Raw genomic sequence first — 25,208 nt, 5'->3', positions numbered from 1 at the left:
AATTTATAAATTGCATATCTATCATATCTAATTGAGAAATCTATTATCAGACTAATGTATGAGTGCTGTTGTCATATTTGGGCTGGTGAATCTCGATTTCATTTAAGGTTTATTGATAAGGGGCAGAAACCTATACTAATTAAGAAATGTTCTGCTGAGCTACCTCCTGTTCTCTCCTCCAACAAATTTTTAACCGAGTCTTGCTTCCTTGATAGCCGGAAAATTACCTCTCTGGTACTAGTAATTAAGAATTCTGGCGAAAAAACTGACCCGCTCATTTATCACCTTATCATTCTCCTGCCAGTCTTTGCCAAAATCTTTGTGTCTTTAATCAATCAAACACTAGTTTGCCATCCTGTAAGTGCTAAGCTTCTTTCTGACCAACAATATGGACTTAGGCAATCCTGTTCTACTACAAATATTTTAACTGTCATCTCTGAACGTGTATGTCATGCACTGGATAAGATGTCAGAAGCTAGAGCTGTAGTTCTTGATATATTAGAAGCCTTTGACAGGATCCTGAATGAAGTGCTTTTCACGAAAATTAAATTCTATGGTATTTCTAGACTATTTCTCAGCATAATCAGATCCTTCCTGGACAAGAGAAAATCCAGGTTGTCACTCGATGGCTGTACACCAATACAACATGATATTAGGTGTGCTTCAAGGATTGATCCTTGAACTTATTTTTTTCCTGCTATTCATAAATGACCTCACTGATAAAATTATGTCTCAGACTGGTATATTTGCTGGTGATACTACCTCTATAATAGACATAAGGGTGAAACGAATCCAATGCAATGACAGAGACCCTGGAAAACAACCTTCAGTCGGTAGTAGAATAGGATTGTAAGTGGATTGTAACATTTAATTAATACTAAGACTAAGCTTTTTTCCTTTGATAACTACAAAAAAAAAACTTCTCACTCACCGATTGCCATGACAAATAACACCTTACCTGAAAGCAAATCTTTCAAACTCTTCGGCCTAACATTCACAGGCAACATGTATTAGAACAAATACATTGAGGACGTTGCCAAGGTTGCTGCAAAGAAGGTGGGCTTCCTCTACTGTATGAGAAAATTACTCACACCAGAGAGCATCCCATATCTTTACAAATCAACAATTCACGCATGCATGGAGTATAGTATAGTTGCCTCATCTGAGCTGAAGCATTTGCCACTAGTCTTTTACTGTTAGTACTTTAATGAAATGTGCTTCGATGAACTCACAGTCCTTGTGCCCAATCGACGTACATACTCCTGACTAACCTGACAAGCAACAAAATCCCACCCCTTTACTATTGAGGTCCCTAGATTCCGAAAAGTCTTCTATTCTAATAATTTCTTATCTTGGATTGCTGGACTTTGGGAATGCCTTTCAGTTGTCTGCTTCCCTGACTGTACTAACATGCAGAAGTTTAAATCTGATAGGGACAGACATCCCACTATTTAACTCCCCTCAGTTCCCTGCTACACATGATTCCAAATAGTAGCCATTTACGTCCAAATGGTAACATGCTTTGTTTGGAGTAAAGATAAGTGAAAAAATAAAATTAAAAAAAATAATCTATAATTTGGTTGGCCTACCCTTTCTTTTTCTCTACATTCTTTCTTTTACAAACGTGATGTTGCTAGTGTCAATCTTTCTTATAAATACTATTATGGAACGTGTTCTTCAAAATTATCTGATCTAATCTCTGCTTCCTTTGTTCTAGCTCATTGCTCTAGTGGTTTTCTCTAAGTCACTACGTTGATACATCATTCTAATAGCACTTCCTATTTTAGTAGCTTCCTTCTAAGAACTGCAGGTCTGTGGAACTCTTTTCCTGCTTTCCTCCTATTTATAGATTTAGTCTTTTCACGATTAAGATCAATAGGAATCTCTTGTTCTTACAATAATCATCTTTCATTCTTGTTAGCTCCTAACATCAAGTGGCTTCATGCCTTGTCTAGAGCGATTTTCTTCAAATAAAACCTACCAAAACTCGCAACAATATGTTCCCTCCAGTCATATATTTTTGCTAGTTTATATGACAAACAATTATATTCGACACCGCCACCCCAAATAAAAAGGTAATACCTGGGAGAATAGACACATAACAACAAAACAGACATTATACTGGTATCCATTGAATAATGTTGGTACAAGTGCAGAGAGTGATCCGGACGTAAATAATAAGGTTATTATTTAAAAAGCCATTCTTAACATGGGGAGGGGAGAGTTTTTTGTGCCTATTGTATACTTCAACCTTACAATTGAATAAAAAAAACATATCATAAAACTTTAATTAAACTTGGAAATACAATTTTAAAAATAGTGCGGGTCACTCTCTGCACTAGCACCATAATGTTTTGAATTAATTTTTATGACAAAAAAAAAGATATTATACTTCTACAAAAAGGAGAAGATAATGCCTGAGAGGATGGTATCATAACGATAGGACAGATACTACACTTCTCCCCCCCCCCTACCAGGAATTGAACATTGCAAGATAATACATTAATTCGCACTGAACATTATAAAAAGATAGTAATAGTATAGTTTCATCCTTAGGCATACAAGATATAGTAAAGAATGGGTTCGGCTCCAGACAGACAGATACCAAATCTCTATTAAAGATAATGTCTAGGAAAAATAAAAATCAAATTACAAAAAGTTCATCTTTAAGTCACACGTTGTTGGAAATAATGTTTTTGTTAAGGTTGTTGATGCTATTTAATAAAACTATAGCATTAGATTTATTAAAATGATTTAAGTTTGTATTTGTCACATCATCGAGTGGAAAAAATACACAGACATAATATATTGAATAGATTTATTCGGTTAGGTACAATAATAAAAGTCCATATATGGTAACAACAATTGTTAAGTACGTTGACAAGTAAGCCACTAAGTGTTTGTATTCCAACTCACAGCTTTAACTGAATCTAACCATTTTTGTTCTCTTTAAATATCCGTGAAACGTAATCATGTACTCGAGTCACGTCACAGAGTATTATTTAAAATCATTAATAATCTAAATTATTAAACAACACTCAAATAATAATAATGATAAGTCTTGTTTTATTCAATATGTCTATAATGAATGAGTAGAATGAATAACTTGTAAGAAATGAATAGATGGAGTCAGAGCATGCTTGTAGAAGTTTTATTCTGCTAAGATATATATAGCGATTGAGTTGTTGTGATGGCTGGCCAGGAGAAAATGAACAAAAGGAAGTAATTCAATTCAAAAAGTAATAAAGGGAGATTGAAGAGTTCTTTCATTTTGGTCACAGTATCATCTTTTAAATATGGCCTGCAAATGTGCGTATGAAAAAAAAAAAAAAACGTTACCCTAGAAAAATTGATTCAAAATATCGTTCAATGGATACCAGTACTTTTGGCTATGCTGAACATCAATACTAAAAGTTCAGGTCAAAATAAAAACCTGTTTTATTTATTTTTTGGATACCTATGCAGAATATGGACCGTGCTGAAATATAAAGGTACCCATTTTTTTTTTTAACTATTCTGTACTTTTTCCTAACAATTTAATGAACAAAAGGTACCATAATAATTGAATTTGACTTGAAAAACCAATGTAAAAAAATTGCATAATCCGTATTCTGCTTTTGTACCATTTGTTTTTTGACACAAAAATGTAGTAGGCAAAACAAACAAAAAAAAATACAACTAAAAGCACGGAACAAAAACTCGCTTCTTGCAGACACGTGGGTCGTAACAAGCACAATCTACTCACCAGAATCACCTACACACAATCTGCAGAACGCCCCCTCTCCTTTCCAGTGTCTTGCCTTTATAGCGGCCGGGTACAACATATTTGCATAATCGCGTGAGAGCAGACGTGATTCAACGATAATTACATTGGTTAAACGCTAATAAAAGCCCATGGACGCCATCTTAGAACTCTCTCTTTCGCTCAGCCCAAAACAGACGTATCCGAGGTAAGCTCTCTATTTCTCATTTTGGTTACTGCTAATTCTGCTACACTCCCCCCTGATCTCATGATCACAAACGGGGCATGGTGGCAGTCGTCTTTGTCAGGTACTTCTTCGAAGAACCGGAGGCAGCACTTCCTCCTTGTCATCTTCCTCATTACCACCGTTATTGCCACCAGCCTGTTCCATAGGCGGTGTTTAACAATCAGGACAGGGGGCCAGTATCCGTCTTTGTCGGGTACTCCTTCGTAAAGGCAAGACGGGTGATCCCTCTTCCGCTTCCTCAGTATGTGCATTATATGGCTCTCCATCGTTCTGCATTATACTCTCTGCTCGTTCAGAAAACATTGTACTGTCTTCCTCTTCCTCTGATGTAACAACATAATGGCAAGGGCACAGATCTTTCACGTGGCGAGGCACACCGTCCACCAAAATCGATTGAGGGCTGATTACCTTGGTCACCTCACCCTTGCCGAACCTTGTGGTACATCGATTTTGCGGTCTTTTGACCCACACGCGATCTCCAACCTGGTAAGAGCTGTCCTTGGGATCTGCAGACACAGTTGCAAGATTGGTCTCCTTTACTCGAACTTCGTATCTATAAATCCTGTTGGCAGGCGCAGTGAAGGGAGATGTGTCGTCTCTTGGTGTGATGTTATACCAGTAGACAGCTTCCTGTATGGGACAGCGCATTCTAGCCACTATTCGTTTCACTGTACGGTGACATCGCTCCACTGTGCCATTCCCGGCTGGAGCATATGCACAACGGAATCGCAAGTGAACTCCCCATTTATGTGCAAATGCTTGGAATGCATTGCTGCAGAAAGTCGTGTTATTGTCTAAAAGGATTTCATGCGGTGAGCCATGCTTGAGGAACACTGTTTCCAACTGATGGATCATGCTTGCCGAGTCCTGCCTTGCCAATTTCCTCCAAATGGAGAAACGCGATGGACCACAGTCTGTTAGAGTTAAAAAATGGAAGGTGCCATAATGCATGATATCCATTCCAATTCTTTGCCAATTCTCGTTAACTTCCAGCTTTCCCTTTTCCCACCTGACTGGCGCTGGGTCAATGGACTGACATTCCTCACATTTCTGTATGACCATTTTAACGGTTGCTTTTGTTGTGGTTGGGCAACTTCTCCTGACAAAGTAGGTAGTGCGTCGCACCCCCGGATGTCATCTACCTTTGTGAATAGCCATGATTTGACTCTCATCCAGCTCGTCTGGGTGAACTGCGCCTATCACCAAGTCAAGCTCGTTTTTCTTTTTCATTGCCTCACACCATGTCTGTGGTACTCGTGTCAATCGGTCAGCAATGTTTTGTGCTGATGGAACCAGCGTCATGTCCACTATCAGCCTGTACTCTTTCACGAACTCCTTAGAGTGCTTAGTTACCTCCTAATAAGCATCTCACTTGCTGCTTTGGTGCGTACTCGCGCCTTTCCAGTAAGCGTGTCCGAGACCCAATGGTATACGCAGAAAGAATCTGTCTTTACGTGTAGCACTTTGCTCTGCCACTGTAGAGCCAAATTGATACCTTTCAATATGGCATTCAGCTCGGCTAAGTTGATATATTGCGAGTCACCTTCAGGTCGCAGCCAACATGCATCCTCCAACACAGTTTCGCGCATCTCCAAGGCTGCACCAATTGCTAGGGAGCTAGCATCGACCCATACATTCAGCTCTTTGCCATTCACACACCAATTTCCCCGGACCGGATCATTCCGCTGCACAGATTCCAAGGTTTCGAACATCATACGATGCAGTACGGCGTCCCTTGCTCCATCATCCCAGCCCTTTGTTACCGAACTTATTCTCCTTCTAAGTATTCCACAAGTCACACGAAGCCAACCACACACCGGAAAGTGCCCGACAAGTCGACCACACAGAGAAAAAATTGTTTGTCACGTAACAATGCTGAGAGCCTCTGGAATTGCATTTCCTCGCTTCCACCATAGTTCACTGTGTTCCATCCAGACCACCAATCCCAGCACCTGTGCACCATCCTTCAACCGCTCCGGGTTCTTGCACTCCAACCCGAACTGCGCTAGGTGTTCTCTTACATGGGTTGCAGGCACCACGTCCTCGTTGACAAAAATGTCATCGATATAAGCAGATGCTGTGTGGCTTACAACTTCTTCCTGAGACAATACTTCGCTGACAATTGCTCTCATGATCAGGGGAGCCACATTCAAACCGAACCCCAGACGGGTCAGGCAATATTTTTTCCCATGGATTTCCACAGTCTGGTATGGCCACAGTGTCTCATGGACCTGGACTTGTAGGTATGCTCTCCTGAGGTCCAGTAGAGACACATTAGCACCTTTTTGTCTCCATTCGTGCAGCTTAGTCGCACAAACATCTGCGTTGGCCGTAAACGCGTCTACGTAATCTACGTAGTCCATTACCGGGCGCACTTTGGCTTTGTTCTGCTGCATCACAGCCATCAGGGGAATTAGGCCTTTGGGAGTTCCCAATTTATCCTCTGGGTACGGCCCGAGCCAACTATTATCTATCCAGGTGCGGAGCTCCTGCGTGTATTCTTCACGGATTTCTGCCGGCACTGGGTATTCTGACACTTGATTGTGTAGTCTTTCAGGGGGTGGTCCTCAGACCACTTCCACGATGCGGTCCACGTTTGGTTTTGATGATCAAAGGTGGCGGTGAAATCTGGTTCATTAATAGAAATGGCTGCGCATTTAATATTTTTTCTGTCGCCCAGCCGCACTGATCCTGTAGGGTTAACAACGACACCGCCCAGAGCTTTTATGGCGTCGATCCCTAGAAGTAAGTCAAACCCCAGCAGTTTGCCACGCACCACCAACACATCGATTCTGGCAGACACACCTTCGTCAGTGGACACAGAGACCGCTCCAACACCGCAGCACGCATGGGACATTCCACCAATTGTTTTGACATCTACGTTCGTTTTTCTCCAAGACTGACACTGGTCTGCATGTAAAATAGTCCTAGAGCATCCTGTCAACATGGATGCTTATCAGCGGGAGCGTCGTGCTGGCATCTTGGTGGGGAAGGAGACTGATGCTTATGCGTCCTCCCCATGCTCGTTTCCCGAGCAATTACACTCTCACCACAACGGTAACACCGTGTTCCACGTTTTCGACAGTCTTTTGCAAAGTGGCCTTTCGTATTGCACTTGAAACAGGTCACACGAACAGGAATATTCTGGGCCCTGTGGTTGTTGGGTGAGCGTGTGGCCGCAACCACATCCTGATTGTGTTCCCCAGTTGTCGTCAAAATTCTTGCTCTCAGGGAACCCAGTGACGAAAGTCAATTTTGTGAGTCTCTCTAAGCCATCTCCTGTAAATCCGGCCAATCTAACCAACTGCCTGATTTTGTTGGCGTAAACATCCACATATTCGCCAGCCCATCTAACCATAGTTATTTTTCTGTATGCTGCAAATGCGTTGTCGGTAAATGCCTCCTTTAATCGGGCCTCAATCTGGTCTATTTCTTTTTGATCGTCCTCCTCCATTTCCATGTAGAGGGCCAGTGCATCACCTTCCAGATATAAAGGTAGCAGACTCGCTACATCATCCACCTGCTGAAGTTGTGCGACAAGTCTCACTTTTTTCAGCCACGCTACAACGTCTCCCTCGCCAGAGAACGGCTTGATAATATCGCTGCTTATCCGCACCTTCGCCATAGTAGGGCCGAAATAGCTTGAAACAAAAATGTAGTAGGCAAAACAAACAAAAAAAAATACAACTAAAAACACGGAACAAAAACTCGCTTCTTGCAGACACGTGGGTCGTAACAAGCACAATCTACTCGCTAGAATCACCTACACACAATCTGCAGAACGCCCCTTCTCCTTTCCAGTGTCCTGCCTTTATAGCGTCCGGGAACGACCTATTTGCATAATCACGCGAGAGTAGACGTGATTCAATGATAATTACATTGGTTAAACGCTAATAAACGCCCATGGACGCCATCTTGGAACTCTCTCTTTCGCTCAGCCCAAAACAGACATATCCGAGGTAAGCTCTCTATTTCTCATTTTGGTTACTGCTAATTCTGCTACATTTTTTAGATAGTCTTCAATATGGCTACTGAGAGCATTAAACGGCTATGCCTCAATTACATAGAAATGCGGGGTTCAGTGTCACAGCTGTTTAAGCCTGCCTGTAGACTTGCCACTTCCACAAGTTTAAATAAAGTCAATTTAGATCGATGCTTATGCAAAGAAGGTACTGTGCTATATTTATAGTATTTTTAAATTAAATTCAAACTTTACAGTATCTATTGTTTATTAAATTGCTATGTGGAAGTACAGAATAGTTAAACATAACTTTTCCTTACCCATGTTAAAAATGGTTTTCGAAATAATAGCTTTATTATTTCAATGCGGTACCTTCTCTGCATAAGTAGCTCGGGATATTCTGTGTTAACAAAACTTTATTCCAAGTAAAATTTATCACGAAAAATAGCAAACATCATTTCATCACAATGAATTTTCTATTCAAAAATGGAATTTCATACTTTTATAATTAAAAAACAGGGTAAAATATTAACGAATGACTGCCTTTTTTATCATTTCAATAAAATATCAAAGAAACTGTTGACTCTAACCACATGCATATTCTAAAAGCAAGCAACCTGTTATTTTATTTAAAAGACTTGGAAATACAAGAACAGGATTTACCGGCTGTTAGCTAGGGAGAGATGGAAAGTTTACCCCAGAAATTCCCGCCAATTTTATAGCAATAGGTGTTGTACGATCGTTCTGATTAGATGTGCAAGCATACAATAGGGTCTTCTGGGAACGATCACTTGCCTCCTTTTGGGCGCCAAGGTCACAACATATCTTTGTTGCAATTTATTCCCTAATTTTACTTTGAGAAGTTTGAGTGGCTTTTTCCCACAATTTTTGCAACAAAGTAGATTCTTTACAATACTAACTTCGACCTTCGCTTAGCAATGGATTCTGAACAAAAGGATAAACTAACAGAGTTATTGGATCATGAGGAAAAACACAAACTAGTGATCAAAAACTCTTTGAAAAATTAAACAATTGTGACATTTTAAATGCCTGTATCTTTGACAATTACAGGGATGATATTGATATGTGTTTGTCAGAAATCAAGAAAATAGACCAAATTGACAGTGTTACTGCCCCGGGAAGAGGTGATGTCTGTCAGTGAAGATACTTTAGAGTTTACAAAGGAAGTCAAGAAAAACCTGGATGCCCTGAGCGGGGAAGTATATGAGGATGTGCTTACCCTATAAGGGATACAGAGAATCTTACTCAAGGACTGGCTTCGGCAGCTAGACCTATCATTAAGTGTCCTTAATTTGACGGACTTGATGCAGATAATAAGTTTGCTCTCAGAGATTTTTAAACTCGATTTGAGTATTGTACTTCTGGACTGAAGTCCAAAAGAGAAAAATTGACGTTTCTTAAAACTTGTTAATCTGGACGAACCTTTAGACTGATACACCATTTGCATGAAAACTCTGATAATTATGAGGTTGCTCTACAGATCCTCAAGAATAATTACTGGGATGAAGAAGCTATAAGGGAAGAAATATTCTCTACACTGTTTTTTCTGGAACCTGGAAACCGTTATGATTCCAATATCCTTAAGGACTACCTATCGCAGTTGAAATATGAATTGGCTGAACTCGATTCATCCATGCATTAAAGGGGTCCGGTAGTGGGGCATTAGCTGCTCACATTCTTTTTCAACGATTGCCTGCTCGCCTTAGGGAAGAATTAGTGCGAGTAGAAGAGACTCCTTACCCTTCTCTCATCTCCATTCTTGATGGTGGAACTAGAATTTTAAAATCCTGGAGAACAACCCAAACCAGAACAGGACCGAATACATACAGAAGGAATGACACCTGGTTTATTACCTGCCCGCCTAGAGAAAAATTGACACCACCAACGTTGGAAAACTTCCATGTCAAAGAAAAACACAAATCCTGTAACTGTTGGTTACAAGACGGACACGCGGCTTCAGACTGCAAAAATTATTCTAGCTTTGAACAAAGACAGCAGCAATGCAGAGAGTTAGGACTTTGTTTCAGGTGTACCAGCTCCGACCATTTTGGAGATAGATGTCCAATGAAAAACACCTTTAAGAACCCCGGTCCTAGGTGTTCTGAGTATAATCATACAATACCCATGTGTCCTGATGCTTCTGTCTTGAACGGTTGTATTAATACGGGTGTGAGTGACCGAAAATATCTTCTCCCTATTTCCAAAATTACACTCAAGAGGGGAAATAGAACGGTTCTAGCTAGATGTATGGTGGACACTGGGAGCCAGAATTCCTATTTTAGTGGAAGCGTACTGCGTAACCTTCTATGTGACCATAGGTCAGTACTTAACAAAGATCTGGAAATAGTCACGTTTTTGGGAAAAAGACGCTGCAGATTCCAACAAATAACTACAACGGTGCTGTTTCCATCAGGAATCTCCCGGCAACTGCCGGTGTTAATAGATGATGAATTGGATCTACGTCACAGGGTTGATCAACTACCTAGTGTAATCAAAACTCTTCAAGAATTAAACTTTAAACTAGACACTGATCTAGACGATTCTCCTGAGATATTACTTGATGGACTATTAGGAGTAGATCTTTTGCAGTTTATGGGGCCATGGAAAATGATTAGATGCATGAATGGAATGGCCTAGTCGACTCATGAGGGAGTCATACCATTTGGTGACCCGAGAAATTTTCTTCATGAGCAGCATAGGATAATTGATTTTCCCGTGATGACTGCGTATCAAGAAACTATAGACTCTGTAAGATGCTCTGCTTCCCTTGTTAACAGTGTTTTTGAAGCTATCTCCACTTATCCGGACCCATATGCGGATGTATTTACTGAAAGTGCAGTGGAAAGAGGATTAAAGTGGATATACAGTGTCAAATCCTTGGGAATCTCTGCGGAAGAGGAACTGTCTGACTATGACGCCAAAAAGGTGGAAAATTTTATGAGTCACAGAGTCCAAAGAAAATTGTTATTGGGTAAAACTGCCATGGCATACTGATAAACTAGCCAAGGTTAACTCTAACTATCATGTAGCCCTCAAAGTGCTTGACAGGGTTGTAGGCGATTTAGAAAGAAGGAATTTGTATGAAAATTATTTGCAGGTGTTCACAGACAAGGAAGCGGAGAACATCATTGAGCCCTTTGAGTGCCTACCAAACTCATACCACAAATATATTTGGAGTTTGACAGAAACACTACGACCAAGATCAGACTAGTCTTCAATTGTTCGTTGAAGACTAAAGGAGGAGTTTCCTTGAATGAGGCGGCTTATCCAGGAGTAAACTTGACTGGAGATATGTTGAATTTAACCTTGCTTTTTAGAACAAACCAATATACTCTGTTGGGAGACATCAGAAAGGCGTTTCTGATGATAAAGCTATCAAAAACATCGAACAAAAATAGATTTTGTTTTTTCCTGAAGCATGGAGGCTACTTGAGGTGTTACCGATATACCACGCTTATATTTGGATTCAACGCTAGTCCATTTATATTGAACTGCATTTTAAAATTTCACGCAAACAAATTTCCAGCTGACGAGTGTTCCCGTGTACTAAAATTCAAGATTTTACATGGACAATTTCGTTACTACCTGCGATTCTGAGAGCGAATTGTGGAGCACTTACCAACAAGTGAGAAAAAGGTTGCAAAGGGGCAGGTTTGAACTTCGTTCTTGCAACACAAATTGTTCCGAGTCATGGAAATCAATGTTACTTGCACATGGGAAAAGGTCTTAGGGTACAGATACGACCCCACTAATGACACTATCAGTATCGCTCAGAGATTTTGTAGCTTTGACCTGACTACAAAGAGACTTATACTTTCTGCAGCTTCAGGAGTATTTGACCCCCTTATCCCTTTGTCTCCCAGTCACGATTCAGAGCCGAATTCTGGTAGCAGACATGTGGAAGGCAGGTTTGGACTGGGATGAGACACTACACAAAGAAATGGAATCCGCTTGGAGATCTCTTTCTTATTTCTTTTCCTTTTGGTGTTCCGGACCAGTTTGGTTGGCAGACAAGACCATTTCCTGGCCAAACAGTGACCTTGGCTGTTTGAGTGTTGATAACAAACCAGTGCTCTGCGTGGGTCTCTTTTGTACACTAGAGGGTGGGAACAACGAATCTATCATTTGTTTGAATAGATTTTCTAACTACAAAAAACTATTGAGTGTAATGGCCAAGGTATATGAATTTGCCTACAAAATTAGAGGCAAACGACAGAATTTTACACAGTTAGCAACGGACTATCTGTTTATATCAATGCAGAAGCAAGTATTCCCTTTGGAACTGGATTTCTTGCACTGTCCCGAAGGAAAACAGATTCCTGCCAGAGTAGGGCAATTGAACTTATTTTTGGATGAAGCCGGTTTGATCCGTTCAAGGGGTAGGATTGGAAGAAATCTCACACACAAATATGAAGTATTGAATCCGTTGATTTTGGGAAAGAATCATCCATTGACAGCTCTGATCATAAGGGACGCGCATGAAGAAGTACCCACTACTCTCAATAGGACCCGTTTGGCTGGATTTTGTATCCCTCAAGGAAGGCAAGCAGTCAAAAAAATCTTAAAGGAGTACAGACTGTGTCGCAAGTTTAATGCTATCCTTTTACTTATCCAAAATTAACGAATTTACCCAAGTGTCGAGTCAATCTAGTCAGACCATTTTTGAACACTGGTATGGATTACACTGGACACCTGTGGGTTGACGATCTTAGTCAGCGGTCTAAAGTTTACATATTAACTTTACATGTATGGAGATAAGAGCAGTGCATCTGGAATTGGTAGAGGACATGGCAATCTATTCCTTTGTTGTGGCCTTTACCACATTTGCCAATATGTGGACTTACCATCACACTTATATAGCAATAATGCTAAGTCCTTCATTGCAGGAGGAAACCTACTTCAACAGGCGCTCACTGCAGAAGAGTTTCAAAATAAATACAATATCTACACTTTAAAACATGTGAGGATACCACTACATTCTCGTTGGTATGGAGGTGTGTGGGAAAGGCTGATTAAGACGTTGAAGAAATGCCTTTATAAGTCTATAGGAAGATCAGCGTCCTCTCAGACTGAACTTGTTACCACGGTCTCAGACATACAACATGCAGTAAACGATAGACCTCTGACTTATATAAGCTCTGACCAATCCGTCTGGGAGGTAATCACACTCAATCACTTCCTGCACCCAGATTTGAAGCCCAACTTTCTGGTGCGTTTGGAGAACACCGATATTAATGAATTCGAAGTAACCACCAAAGATTGATAGCTTCTCTTAGAAATAGAGATGGGCTTGAAAGAGTATCATGTGTAGTTTCCGACGTGTAGGAGACGGGGAGTCTCGTCGTGGGCGACGAAGCGTTTCACTGAAGAACCACGGCAACACACAGCGAACCAACAAACAATGACAGCCACGGCGCGAAGGTAATTAACAAAGCTCAGCTGACTACACGAATAGAAACGGAACCCAACGGTCACTAACAGAACCCAACGGTCACTGTACTGATCGCCATGAACGTCAGAACCCGACTGCCTCACACCTCCAATGGACCGATTTTTATTCCTCAAGATGGCCTAGCTAATTTGCATCCCCGCGAGATCTCGCGCGATCCTGCGAGATTCCATCTCTAATAAAAGCAGGCAGGCGCCATCTTGGAACTCTTTCTTCCGCTGCCCCGACCACAGGATCAGCCACCACCCCGCACGCCAGGCACACACGGACCCTTTTGCACCGATGGCTACGGTTAGTCTTACACTCCCCGCTGGTCTCCAGATCACATACATGACACGGCGGACGTGGCTGTTTGATTCAAGCACTCCTGCGGAGGGGCATTGCCGGGACTTCCTCATCGGAGCTCTCAGAAGTGGCATCGGAAGCATCAGCATCAGCATTAGAGCTCGCAGTTGAGTCATCAAGTTCGTGGGGCACAGGTTGGATCCATCGCTCATAGTCGGATGACTCGCTCCTTCCACTGCTCGCAGATTGGTCAGCGCTTAGAGCGGGCCGGACATCCCTTACGTGGCGCGGAGTATCATCGACTAGTATGGCCTGTTCACTGATGACGCCGGTGACCTGCCCCCTCCAAAAGCTGCTGGTGCACCGGCCGCCGGGTGGCTTCACCCAGACGATGTCTCCCACTTGGTACGTCCCCTGGGGTTCTTGTTGGTCGGGTAGACACACTTCAACGTCCTTGACGCGCACCTGGTAGTGATGAATCGCATCAGCGGGCGCACTGCCGCCAGTCACAGCATCCTTAGGCGTTGTGTTGTATCTGTAAACCGCCTCCGCGATCATACACTTCTTCCTGGCCGCGATCCTCTTCACGGTTCGGTGGCACCGCTCTGCTATGCCGTTGCCGCTCGGCACATACGCGCATCGGTGTCGAAGGCGGATCCCCCAGTTGTCCATAAAATGCCTGAATTCCCTGCTGCAGAATGCCGTGTCATTATCCGTGAGGATCTCCTCAGGCGGCCCCCTTTCGTAGAATATGGATTCCAATTCGTGGATGACACTGGTGGAATCCTGCCTCGCTAATTGGCGCCAAATCGCGAACCTCGTTGGCCCGCAGTCTATCAGCGTGAGGAAGTGTTGGCTGCCATAGTGGGTTATATCCATACCCAACCGACTCCAAGTCGCGTTCACTCCCAGCTGTCCTTTCTGCCATCTGGCTGGGGTGGGGTCGATGGACTGGCACATTTGGCACTCCCTGACCACTGCTCTTACTGCACTTTTTAGTATTGATGGCCTAGCCAACTTCACAAAGTAGTAGGTCCATTGTACTCCGGGGTGCCCACTGTCGTGATGTATCTTCCTGATTTCATCCTCCTCGATGGAGGCAGCACACAGAAGCAATGGCTTAGCTTCTTTCTTCATAGCCTCATACCATCTCCGTGGTACCCGAGTGAGCTTGTCGGCGAGGTTGTAGTCCGAGGTGACGAGCACTACGTCTACGGACAGGTTGTACTCAGTCACCAGTTTTTTCACAGTCTCCAGCCTCCGTCTTATAAGCATTTCGCTGGCTGCCTTGGTGCGTGCCCTGGCATTGCTCGTGAGTGTGTCCGACACCCAGTGGTGCACACAAAGTGAGTCAGTGTGCACATGCAGTTTCTTCACTTCCCATTGAAGTGCCAGGTTAATGCCCTTTATTACAGCGTCGAGTTCTGCCAGGTTGATATGGGCAGCATCATTTGCCGGTCGCAGCCAGCAGGCATCCTCAACTACGGCCCCATCTTTCTCCAAAACTACACCGATCGCTAGAGAACTTGCGTCCATCCACATGCTCAGTTTGTCTCCCTGCACGCACCAGTCCCCTGTGGCGGGGTCATTCTTTTTCACACTAGCGACGGTCTCCTTTAACATTCGAACCAATAGTTCGTCGGTTATCTCATCGTCCCAGCCTTTGGTGACCGCATTTGCCCTCCTTTTTATGACGCCTGTCGCCGCACGAACCCATCCGCATACTGGAAGGTGCCCCACAAGTTTCCTGCACAGGGAGAACATGGCACGTCTTGTGTAAACGTCAGGTACATCGGGAGCTGCGGTTCCACGCCTCCACTTCAGGATCCCTCGCTCCTCTTGAACACTCAAGTCCAATACGCGGGCGCCATCCTCAAGCCGCTCAGAGTCCTTGCAGTTTAGACCAAACTCGGCAAGTTTGGATCTTACGCGCGAAGATGACACGATATCTTCGTTCACGTATATATCGTCAATGTACGCCGATGTTCCCTTTCTGATCCATTCTTCTAGTGACAACACGGCATTGACGATAGCCTTCATTATCTGGGGTGCTACATTTAGCCCAAATCCGAGTCGTGTAAGACAGTATCTCTTCCCGGAAAACATCACTGTCTGGAAAGGCCACATCGCCTCGCCGATCCGGACCTGCAAGTATGCTTTTCTCAAACCCAGTAGGGACACATTGGACCCCTGCCGGCGCCACTCTCGCAGCTTGCTGGCACAGACGTCAGCGTCCGCTGTGAACGCATCAACGTGCGCATTCAACTCGCGGTAGTCCATTACCGGCCTCACCTTTGACTTGTTAGGTTGGGCAACTGCCATCAGCGGTATCAGGCCCTTGGGGGTCCAAGTTTGTCGTAGGGGTATGGAATCAGCCAACCGTTCTTAATCCATTCATGGAGCTCGCTTTCGTATGTAGGCCTTATCTGGTCGGGCATACGGTACTTTACCACTTTGTTTTGTAGTTTGGCCGGTTCCTTGTCTTCTGACCACCTCCAAGTGGCGGTCCACGCCTTCTGTTGGTCGTCGAACTCCGCACTGAAGTCTGGCTGGTCGACTCTTAGTGCTGCGCACACCGGGGGCCTATCCTGAAACTCTACAACGCCAGCGTGCGTTATGCGCACGCCGCCCAGGGCTTTGATGGCATCGTAGCCTAGCAACAGGTCAAAACTCAGCGGCTTTTCACGTGTCACCAGCGCTTCGACGTTGGCCGAGTTTCCAGTTCTTGTGCGAATGTGTACCACACCCACGCCGCAACACATTCGTATTTTTCCAGTAATGGTAGTTATCCTGACGTTCTTCTTTTTCCACGCCCGACAGAAGTCCGCACACACTATGGTGCGGGAGCAACTGGAATCAAGGAGGGCTGAACATAACGTGTCATTAACTCGGACCTGAATGACAGGGAGCCCCTTGTTTATTTTCTGTTCGGGGAAGAGGTCGGCACTGGCACCTTGTCCCCGTCCCCGTTTTCTGCACAGTCTCGGGCCATGTGCCCAGTCTTGTTACAGCGGTAGCAACGAACAGCCGTCGACCGCCTTCTACAATTTCCTGCCATGTGGCCCCGCCCGTTGCATCTGTAGCAGATGACATCACCTTGCGGGCTGGGTCCCTGAGACGGTCCTTCGCCACTTGGTGGGGCCTGTGCGACGGCGACTACCAGTTCCTGCACCGTCGAGTCATCCTTCATTATTGTCCTGGCTCTGTCCACTAGGTCACTCAGCGGTAGTGAGGACATGGTAGAGGTTGCTCGCAGGAGCTGCTTTGCTCCAGCGGGGAGTCCTGACAGGAATTTGTAGGCTAGGGCCCTCTCGGGAAGACCGCCGAACAACACCGTCAACTTCTTAAGCTCGGCGAGATACACGTCCACAGTTTTGCCCAAGCGTATAGACCTCGTCTCAAACTGCTCCCATGCAGTGGCGGGGTCAGTGGCGAACGCCCTGTACAACGCCACCTTGATACTCGAGTAGTCACACTTCTCCTCAGCGCTGAGTTGCTGATATACAGCGAAGGCCCCGCCAGTCAGCCGCAGAGGAATCACGCGCTCGATATTTTTCACGCCGGAAAACTGACAATGTAACTCGACCTTCTCAACCCAGCTGAGTACCGGGTTGGATCCGTCGAATTCCGGTATCAACTTTAGATCGAACCTATCCGCCATTGAAGAAAAGAAAACCAAGTTCGGAGTGGGGGGGCCGAAATAACTTGAAAGAGTATCTTGTGTAGTTTCCGACGTGTAGGAGACGGGGAGTCTCGTCGTGGGCGACGAAGCATTTCACTGAAGAACCATGGCAACACACAGCGAACCAACAAACAATGACAGCCACGGCGCGAAGGTAATTAACAAAGCTCAGCTGACTGCACGAATAGAAACGGAACCCAACGGTCACTAACGGAACCCAACGGTCACTGTACTGATCGCCACGAACGTCAGAACCCGACTGCCTCGCACCTCCAATGGACCGATTTTTATTCCTCAAGATGGCCTAGCTAATTTGCATCCCCGCGAGATCTCGCGCGATCCTGCGAGATTCCGTCTCTAATAAAAGCAGGCAGGCGCCATCTTGGAACTCTTTCTTCCGCTGCCCCGACCACAGGATCAGCCACCACCCCGCATGCCAGGCACACACGGACCCTCTTGCGCCGAGGGCTACGGTTAGTCTCACAAGGCTACTAAAGGAATTTAAGAGAATTTGGGAGGAGACTACCTGCTTTCTCTTAGAGAGCAACATCTAGAACTGAATACTTCGATTAGCAATACTATCCAAGTTGGAGATTACCAAACAAAGAAAGGCCCTTCTGGGCATTAGGAAGAATCATTAAACTGTTCTATGGAGATGATGGACTGGTGCGTTCGGCTCAAGTAATGCAAGGTGATGGAATCATGCACAATCACACTATAATCCACTTATATCCATTAGAACTGCAAGCTGTACAAACCTTGGTTGTTAATGAGGAAGACGATCAGGAGGAAGAGGACCCACATCAATATGACGAACGACTTTGGATTTGCCCTGAATGTGACCTTCCTGATGATGGGTCAGCAATGATATGTTGTGACCAATGCAATTTATGGTTCCATTTCGGGTGTGTAGGGATAAGCGGGCCACCACCAGAAAAGGATGAATGGTTCTGTCGCAGTTGTTTAAGGGGGGATTAACATTTAAAGGAATGGACATCTATAAAAATCAAATGGAAGTTGATTTTCATTTTGGCTGGGGGAGAGTGTGTTGGAAATAGAAGAACGGGACTTACCGGCTGTTAGCTAGGGAGAGATGGAAAGTTTACCCCAGAAATTCCCGCCAATTTTATAGCAATAAGGTGTTGTTGTACGATCGTTCTGATTGGATGTGCAAGCATACAATAGGGTCTTCTGGGAACAATAACTTGCCTCCTTTTTGGCGCCAATTTCAGTTGATGAACAGATTGTTGTAATTGAGTTGACTTATTTTTTCAGTGGAATTGATTTCTGATAATCGTTTACAAGACCAAGGTAATACATTACCTAAAGCGAAAGGTCGCAACATATCTTTGTTGCAATTTATTTCCTAATTTTACTTTGAGAAGTTTGAGTGGCTTTTTCCCACATACCATTGCAAATAACACAACAATTTTTTTTTAAAGTAAAATGTGAAAAAATATAGTGTAACTGTTCCATTTTTTTTTCATTCTAAAGACAGATTTTCCTCAACAATGTATAACACGAATAAACAAAAAATATGTTGTTTGCTATTTTTCAGCTGATTTAAGACGAATCTGATGCACTTAATCCAGAAATCACATTGGTTTTGCTCAGGTCACAATTTTAAGTCATGGCCACATAATTTTTACATTTTTGTTCACAATATACACATGTGTGGAGTATATTAGAAGAAATTGGTGCCGAATAATTGCTTTGATTGGAAATGATAAAAAAGTATTCAGGTCGTACAGTAACGGGAATTTTATCGTCACGTTCAACGAATTTTATCCCGTTGCACGAGACTAAGTGTTCTAAAGAAATTTAATCACATTAAAAAAAAAAAAAAGGACAAGGTAAACCGGTATTAATTTTATCAGAAAGAAAAATAGGAAAGGAAGGAAATGTATAGTTCGGCCGGGCTGCCAAATCAGTCCCTCTGGCGGTTCATAAAGAACACTTATAGCAAATATACTTTTTACTTGCTTTTTTTCTCTTGGCATATCAAAGTTCGCAAAACCGCTCCGGTGATTTTAGTTCGAAGGTTGCAACACCGCTCTGGTGTAAAGCAGAGGCCGCAAAACTACTCTGTCATAATTCCAAAGTCGCAACACCGCTCTAGCGTTTTCAAAAGCCCAACACTGCTCTGGCATTTTCAAAAGCCTAACACCGCTTTGGCGTTTTCAAAAGCCTAACACCGCTTTGGCGTTTTCAAAAGCCTAACACCGCTTTGGCGTTTTCAAAAGCCTAACACCGCTCTGGCATTTTCCTTTTCTTCTGCCAATCTGTGGTGTTTTTTTTTTCTTCTTCCTTTTATCGAATATCGCGAGACACAGCCAAAAGTAGTAGCACCAGATTCACCAAGAGAGGGGGTTCTTTTATGTAAGAAGGGAAGAAAGAGAGAAAACAATATACCAATTAGAGGGGGGAAAGGAAAGAGAGGTAAATAAAGAAAAATAAAAATAAAATTTCTACAACAATTCTTGGTGATTATGTTGAAAAAGGAGTAGTTTCAAGTCATAAAACCTGGAAATCTTAAAAAAAAATTGGTGTGCAACATATACAAGGTCTTGTGCAAAGAAAGGAACATCATCAACGACCGTTTGGTGGACAGACAGAACATTCTTCCCATTACTGCACATCAAGCAGTTCAACAAGGCTCTAGACAAGGATGGCTGCTTCACTTGTGCTAGACTTTTCCAGAAGGTGAAGGCTGGTATAATTGACCGTTCTCAGATATGACAGCTCATTATAGATACAGAGTTTAAAAACTCAATGAACGAAGTGGAACTGGAAGCGTGGAAGCCATTTGTTCTAGTAGTGAAGTCTTGAAGTTTGAAAGATGGTGAAGCAATAATCAATGTTTCTATCAGTGTAATTTAGTACAGATGTAAATGCATGACATTTGATGTCACCGGTCGGGGGGGGGGGCGGTATAAAAAAGAGAAAGATTTTGGGAGAGACGAAATAACGTTTTTTAAAGTCAAAATCTTTAAAATTCATTTTTCATGGTTGCATAGCTTTGAAAATGCAAAGAAGGTAAAACACAATTATATTAGAATACAAATATTAGAAGCGTTGCACATAGAAAACTAAAAAGCCATTCACTAATAAAATTAATTTCGATTAGTAAAATACTTGTTGCAACACATTTGTCTTTTTCTTGGACGATTTTCATTCATTTTGTTTAACGGTGTGATTTTAATGCAGCCGTGACATAAAGGACTATAAAGTATATTTTTGCTCAGGTTTACAATTTACTTGTGTATTCTACTAAGAAATAAACAAGGATTGCTAGTATTCACACAACTTCTTAGATTCCACCGTGTTCTGTTCGGTGCCAAACAGTCAACCTCTCTTCTTCCAAATTAATTCCTTTTATGATAGCCAATTTATTCATATGCAAATTAATACATTTCAAACCACACGGCCCCAGGATCTTTAAAGATTATTTCAAATAGATCTCTAACGCCTCTTACATGACATCAAACACAATTGCCTCTCAATACACGACACTAGCCACAGCTGAATCTCAATACACAATACCAGTTTTCAAAAAATCTCATTCTAACATTTAATTATTGATTATCTTCATAAGTATATCGATCTTCGTTTGCATATAGGAATGGCATGAATATATTAGCGTTAGACACAATATTTGGTTTCCTCAAATTATCTTCTTTTTTTTCTTTTTTTTTTTACATAGGCATCACCACTTATCAAAGCCAAGAGGTCACTCGATGATAAGGGTTAAAGGGTGTATGGTAGAAATTGGACAATATAGTAATCATTAGAAATTCGGTAAATTTGTTAACAAGTGGAACGGCTAATCAAGAACTTGTTTACATTAGACTTGAAGACAACTACATTGTAGTCAGCTGGACAGCAGGAAAACTGAGGAAAATTCTACAGGCGTGCAGTTCAAAGAAAGAAGCTTTGCTCATGGAATCTACGTTTATGTTTAGGCACAGATAAAGAGTGGGGGGAATTATTAATAGTGTTTTCAGCTAAACGAGTGTTTCTTATGAAAGTTTGGTGAGGGGGGGGACCATAAACTGAATCTCAGTCAAACACTTTCCATGAAAATAACGATACAGCAGAGACAAACATGCAACATCTCTTCTGTGAGATAGAGGTTACAGGAAAGAGAAAAGGACATCTACTACAAGACTACAAAGTCTATTTTGAACTCTATCAAAGCAGGACAAGTCCTTTCTAGCAGCTCCTGCACAGATGTGGCAACAGTATTCCATCCTTGGACTACCTGGCTCTTATATAGATAGAGAATAGCATCAGCAGTGAGATATCTACTGGATCGATAGAAGGATCCCACCATTTTTCCAGCGACCTTGGCAACAGATTTGATGTACGAGTTCCATTTAAGATCAGGAGTAAAGGTCAAGCCCAGAAGCTTGTCAAAACATGGAGCCTCCTCAAAACGAGAGCCATTTATTTCAATTGATGCCAGATGTGGATCAGAACATTGATGATGTAAAGAGAGAAGCTTGGTTTTAGATGCATTAAAAGTAACAAGCCACTTCTTTCCCCATTGTACAACGTGCTCAAGATCAGAGGAGAAAGAATAGGAGAGAACTTGGTCATTTACTGTCTAAGATGTGCTACCATAAATGGTAGTGTCATCAGCATAAATGTCTACAAATGATGTAAGGATGTGATTTGGAAGATCATTAAGGTAGATCAGGAAAAGAGTTGGGCCCAGGATGGACCCCTGAGGGACTCCAGCATTAATACTGTGAGCTTCTGATTTCTGCCCATCAACTACTACTCTTATGAACCTATCAGAAAGAAATGATTTAATAATTGAGAAGACATTTCCAGCGATACCATAGCTAGAGATCTTGTGAAGTAAACCTTTATGCCATACCCTATCAAAGGCCTTACATATGTCAAGAGCAATTGCCCTAGAAAAGTTGCCTCCATTGAGAGATTCGCTAATCCTATGAGATATAACTGTAAGCACATCTGCTGTAGATCTACCAGAACGGAAACCATATTGTGTGTCACTAAGAAGTTATTTTTGCTGAGATGGTTGATTACTTCTGTATTTAACACAGATTCAAGCAACTTACTCATGACGCACAGGAGACTTATTCGCCTGTACTGAGAGGGGGATGAGCGATCACCTGAATTCTTAAATACTCGGCATACTGATTTTTTTTTTTTTTTGCATGGAGTTCACCACTTATCAAGGCCCAAGGGCCACTCGGGGATAAGAGTTATTGTGTGTACAGTAATCAATGGTATAGTGTAGTAATAGTATTAAAGAATTAATAAAGTGTCATTACTTAAGGGGGCGGTTCATCAGGAATTTGTTTGTGTGGGACCTAAAGAAATCCAGGTTGAAGTTGGGAGGGAAATAGGTAAGCGGGACAGAGTTCCACAGACATGCAGTTCTAAGAAAGAAGCTTTATTCATGGAATCTACGTTTTGATTTAGGCACAGATAAAGAGTGGGGAAAATTATTGATGGTGCTTTCACCTAGTTGGGTGTTTTTTGAAAAAGATTGGTGAGGGGGGGCAGAGAATGGAGCTCAGACGAGCACTTGCCATGGAAATAACGATAGAACAAAGATAAGCTCGCTACGTCTCTTCTGTGGGAAAGAGGTTGCAGGGAAGCGAAAAGGGCATCCCCCACTAAGCCACGAAGTCTATTTTGTACTCTGTCAAGGCAGGACAGGCTGTTTTTTAGCAGCTCCTGCCCAGATGTGGCAACAGTACTCCATCCTTGCACGTACTTGGCTTTTATATAGATAGAGAATTGCATCATTAGTGAGATATCTTTTGGAGCGGTAGAAGGATCCCACCATTTTCCCAGCGACCTTGGCCACAGACTTGATGTATGTGTTCCATTTAAGATCAGAAGTAAAGGTCAAACCCAGAAGCTTATCAAAACATGGGGCCTCCCCTAGACGAGAGCCATCCATTTCAATTGATGCCAGATGGGAATCAGAGCGTTTATGATGTAGAGATAGGAGCTTGGTCTTAGATGCATTAAAGGTAACCAGCCACCTCTTCCCCCACTGAACCACGCACTCAAGATCAGAGGAGAGAGAATCAGAGAGAACATCATCATTTACGGCCTTTGATGTGTTGCCATAGATAGTCGTGTCATCAGCATAGATGTCAACGAAAGATTTTAGTATGCGTTTTGGGAGATCATTGATGTAGATCAGGAAGAGTTGGGTCCAGTATGGACCCCTGAGGGACACCAGCATTAATACTGTGGGCCTCTGATTTCTGCCCATCAACCACTACTCTTACGAGCCTATCAGAGAGAAATGATTTAATGATCGAGAAAACATTTCCAGTTATACCGTAGCTGGAAATCTTGTGTAGTAGGCCTTTATGCCAAACCTTATCGAAGGTTTTTGATATGTCAAGAGCAATTGCTCTAGAAAGGAAGCCTCTGTCAAAAGATTTACTTATTCTATGAGATATAACCGTTAGCATATCTGCTGTAGATCTAGCAGAACAGAAACCATATTGCGTGTCGCTAAGAAGGTTATTTCTGCTGAGGTGGTTAACTACTTCTCTATTTATTAAGGATTCCAGCAATTTACTCATGACACACAGGAGACTTATTGGTCTGTACTGAGAGGGAGATGACTTATCACCTGAATTCTTAAATAAGATTTTCCAGGGTGATGGGAAGCAATTCTCCTTAAGACAACGTTTATCAGTTTTGTAAGTATGGGCGCTAGTTCTGGTTGAAGTTTTTTGAGTACTATAATTGGAAACCGTCAGGGCCAGTTGCTTTACTGTAATAAAGGTTTTTGATTAGCTTGGCAACATCATGTACAGATATATGTATATCACATAGCGTGTTTTTTGATACAGGAGGAAATATTGAAGGTTGGCTGCCTTGGTCGCAAAGGGTAGAATTAGCTGCAAAGTTCTTGGCAAGGTGTTTGGTTTTGTCTGATGCTGACGAACAGATGCTGCAAGAAATAGGAAATGACCAACATGACTTTGGGTAGTTCACAGAGGTTTTAATCTAGGCATACACGTGTAAATAGTTCACAGAAGGCAGGCAATCCTGAGTTTTTTAAATAGAGTTAATCTGACAATGGTCCTTGCGTAAAAGATAATAACAGTCTAACATAGCGGGTGTCCACTGACCCTCATGGGGAGACAAGTTATTTGTTTGGGGGTGCAACATATTTAGTCTCATAAGGTTCCTCTGATAAAAAAGTTGCCTCATATTTTTGTTTTCTCCTTTTCATGATCTAAGCACTCCCAACTGATGGCCTTGTGCCATCCAGTTAAGGAAGCCGACTTCTTCAATAATTCCATACATGGCCGCTATAAGTTCCTTGTCATGCCATTCGACTGCCACCTTGTTTTGGCGACAATCACAGTCGAACACACATCAGTACTCCTAACTGCTTGTTTTGTGTTGCATCATTAAAAGGCCAACTTCTTTAATATCGCATAATACGTGGCCACTCTAGGTTCCTTGGCATGCCATTTGGTCAATGCCATTCTGCGTCCATTATCGTCCAACACAAATTAAGAAGTTCCTAGAAATCTTTTTTTCCCCTTTCAGGCTCCCACATGACGCATGGGTGTAACGTCAATCAAACTCTGGTGGGTGGTGTGATTGCCTCTAGCTATGGTGACCGACACCTTCCACCCCAAGACTTTTTGCAGTTACTGATCCGCGCTATTTTTTAAGTCATATTTCCAAGTTTAATTAAAGTTTTATGATATGATTTTTTTATTCAATTGTAAAGTTAAAGTAGAGAATAAGTACAAAACACCCTCCTCTCCCCATGTTTAGAATGGCTTTTTAAATAATAACGTT

The 25,208-nt window shown here is 42.6% G+C and overlaps 1 protein-coding gene across 1 annotated transcript; it reads left to right on the top strand.

Moving 5' to 3' along the window:
* Window positions 1–12,715: 12,715 nt before the first annotated feature.
* Window positions 12,716–13,234, top strand: LOC145280145 (uncharacterized). The gene has a single exon (XM_080131918.1). It carries the CDS (start codon window positions 12,716–12,718, stop codon window positions 13,232–13,234), a length of 519 nt encoding a protein of 172 aa, XP_079988044.1.
* The last annotated feature ends 11,974 nt before the right edge of the window (window positions 13,235–25,208 follow it).

The sequence above is a fragment of the Euprymna scolopes genome, chromosome 1 (assembly GCF_053919585.1).
Source record: "Euprymna scolopes isolate OS-2025 chromosome 1, ASM5391958v1, whole genome shotgun sequence".
NCBI lineage: Eukaryota > Metazoa > Mollusca > Cephalopoda > Sepiida > Sepiolidae > Euprymna > Euprymna scolopes.
This window is presented reverse-complemented; position numbering and strand designations above follow the sequence as displayed.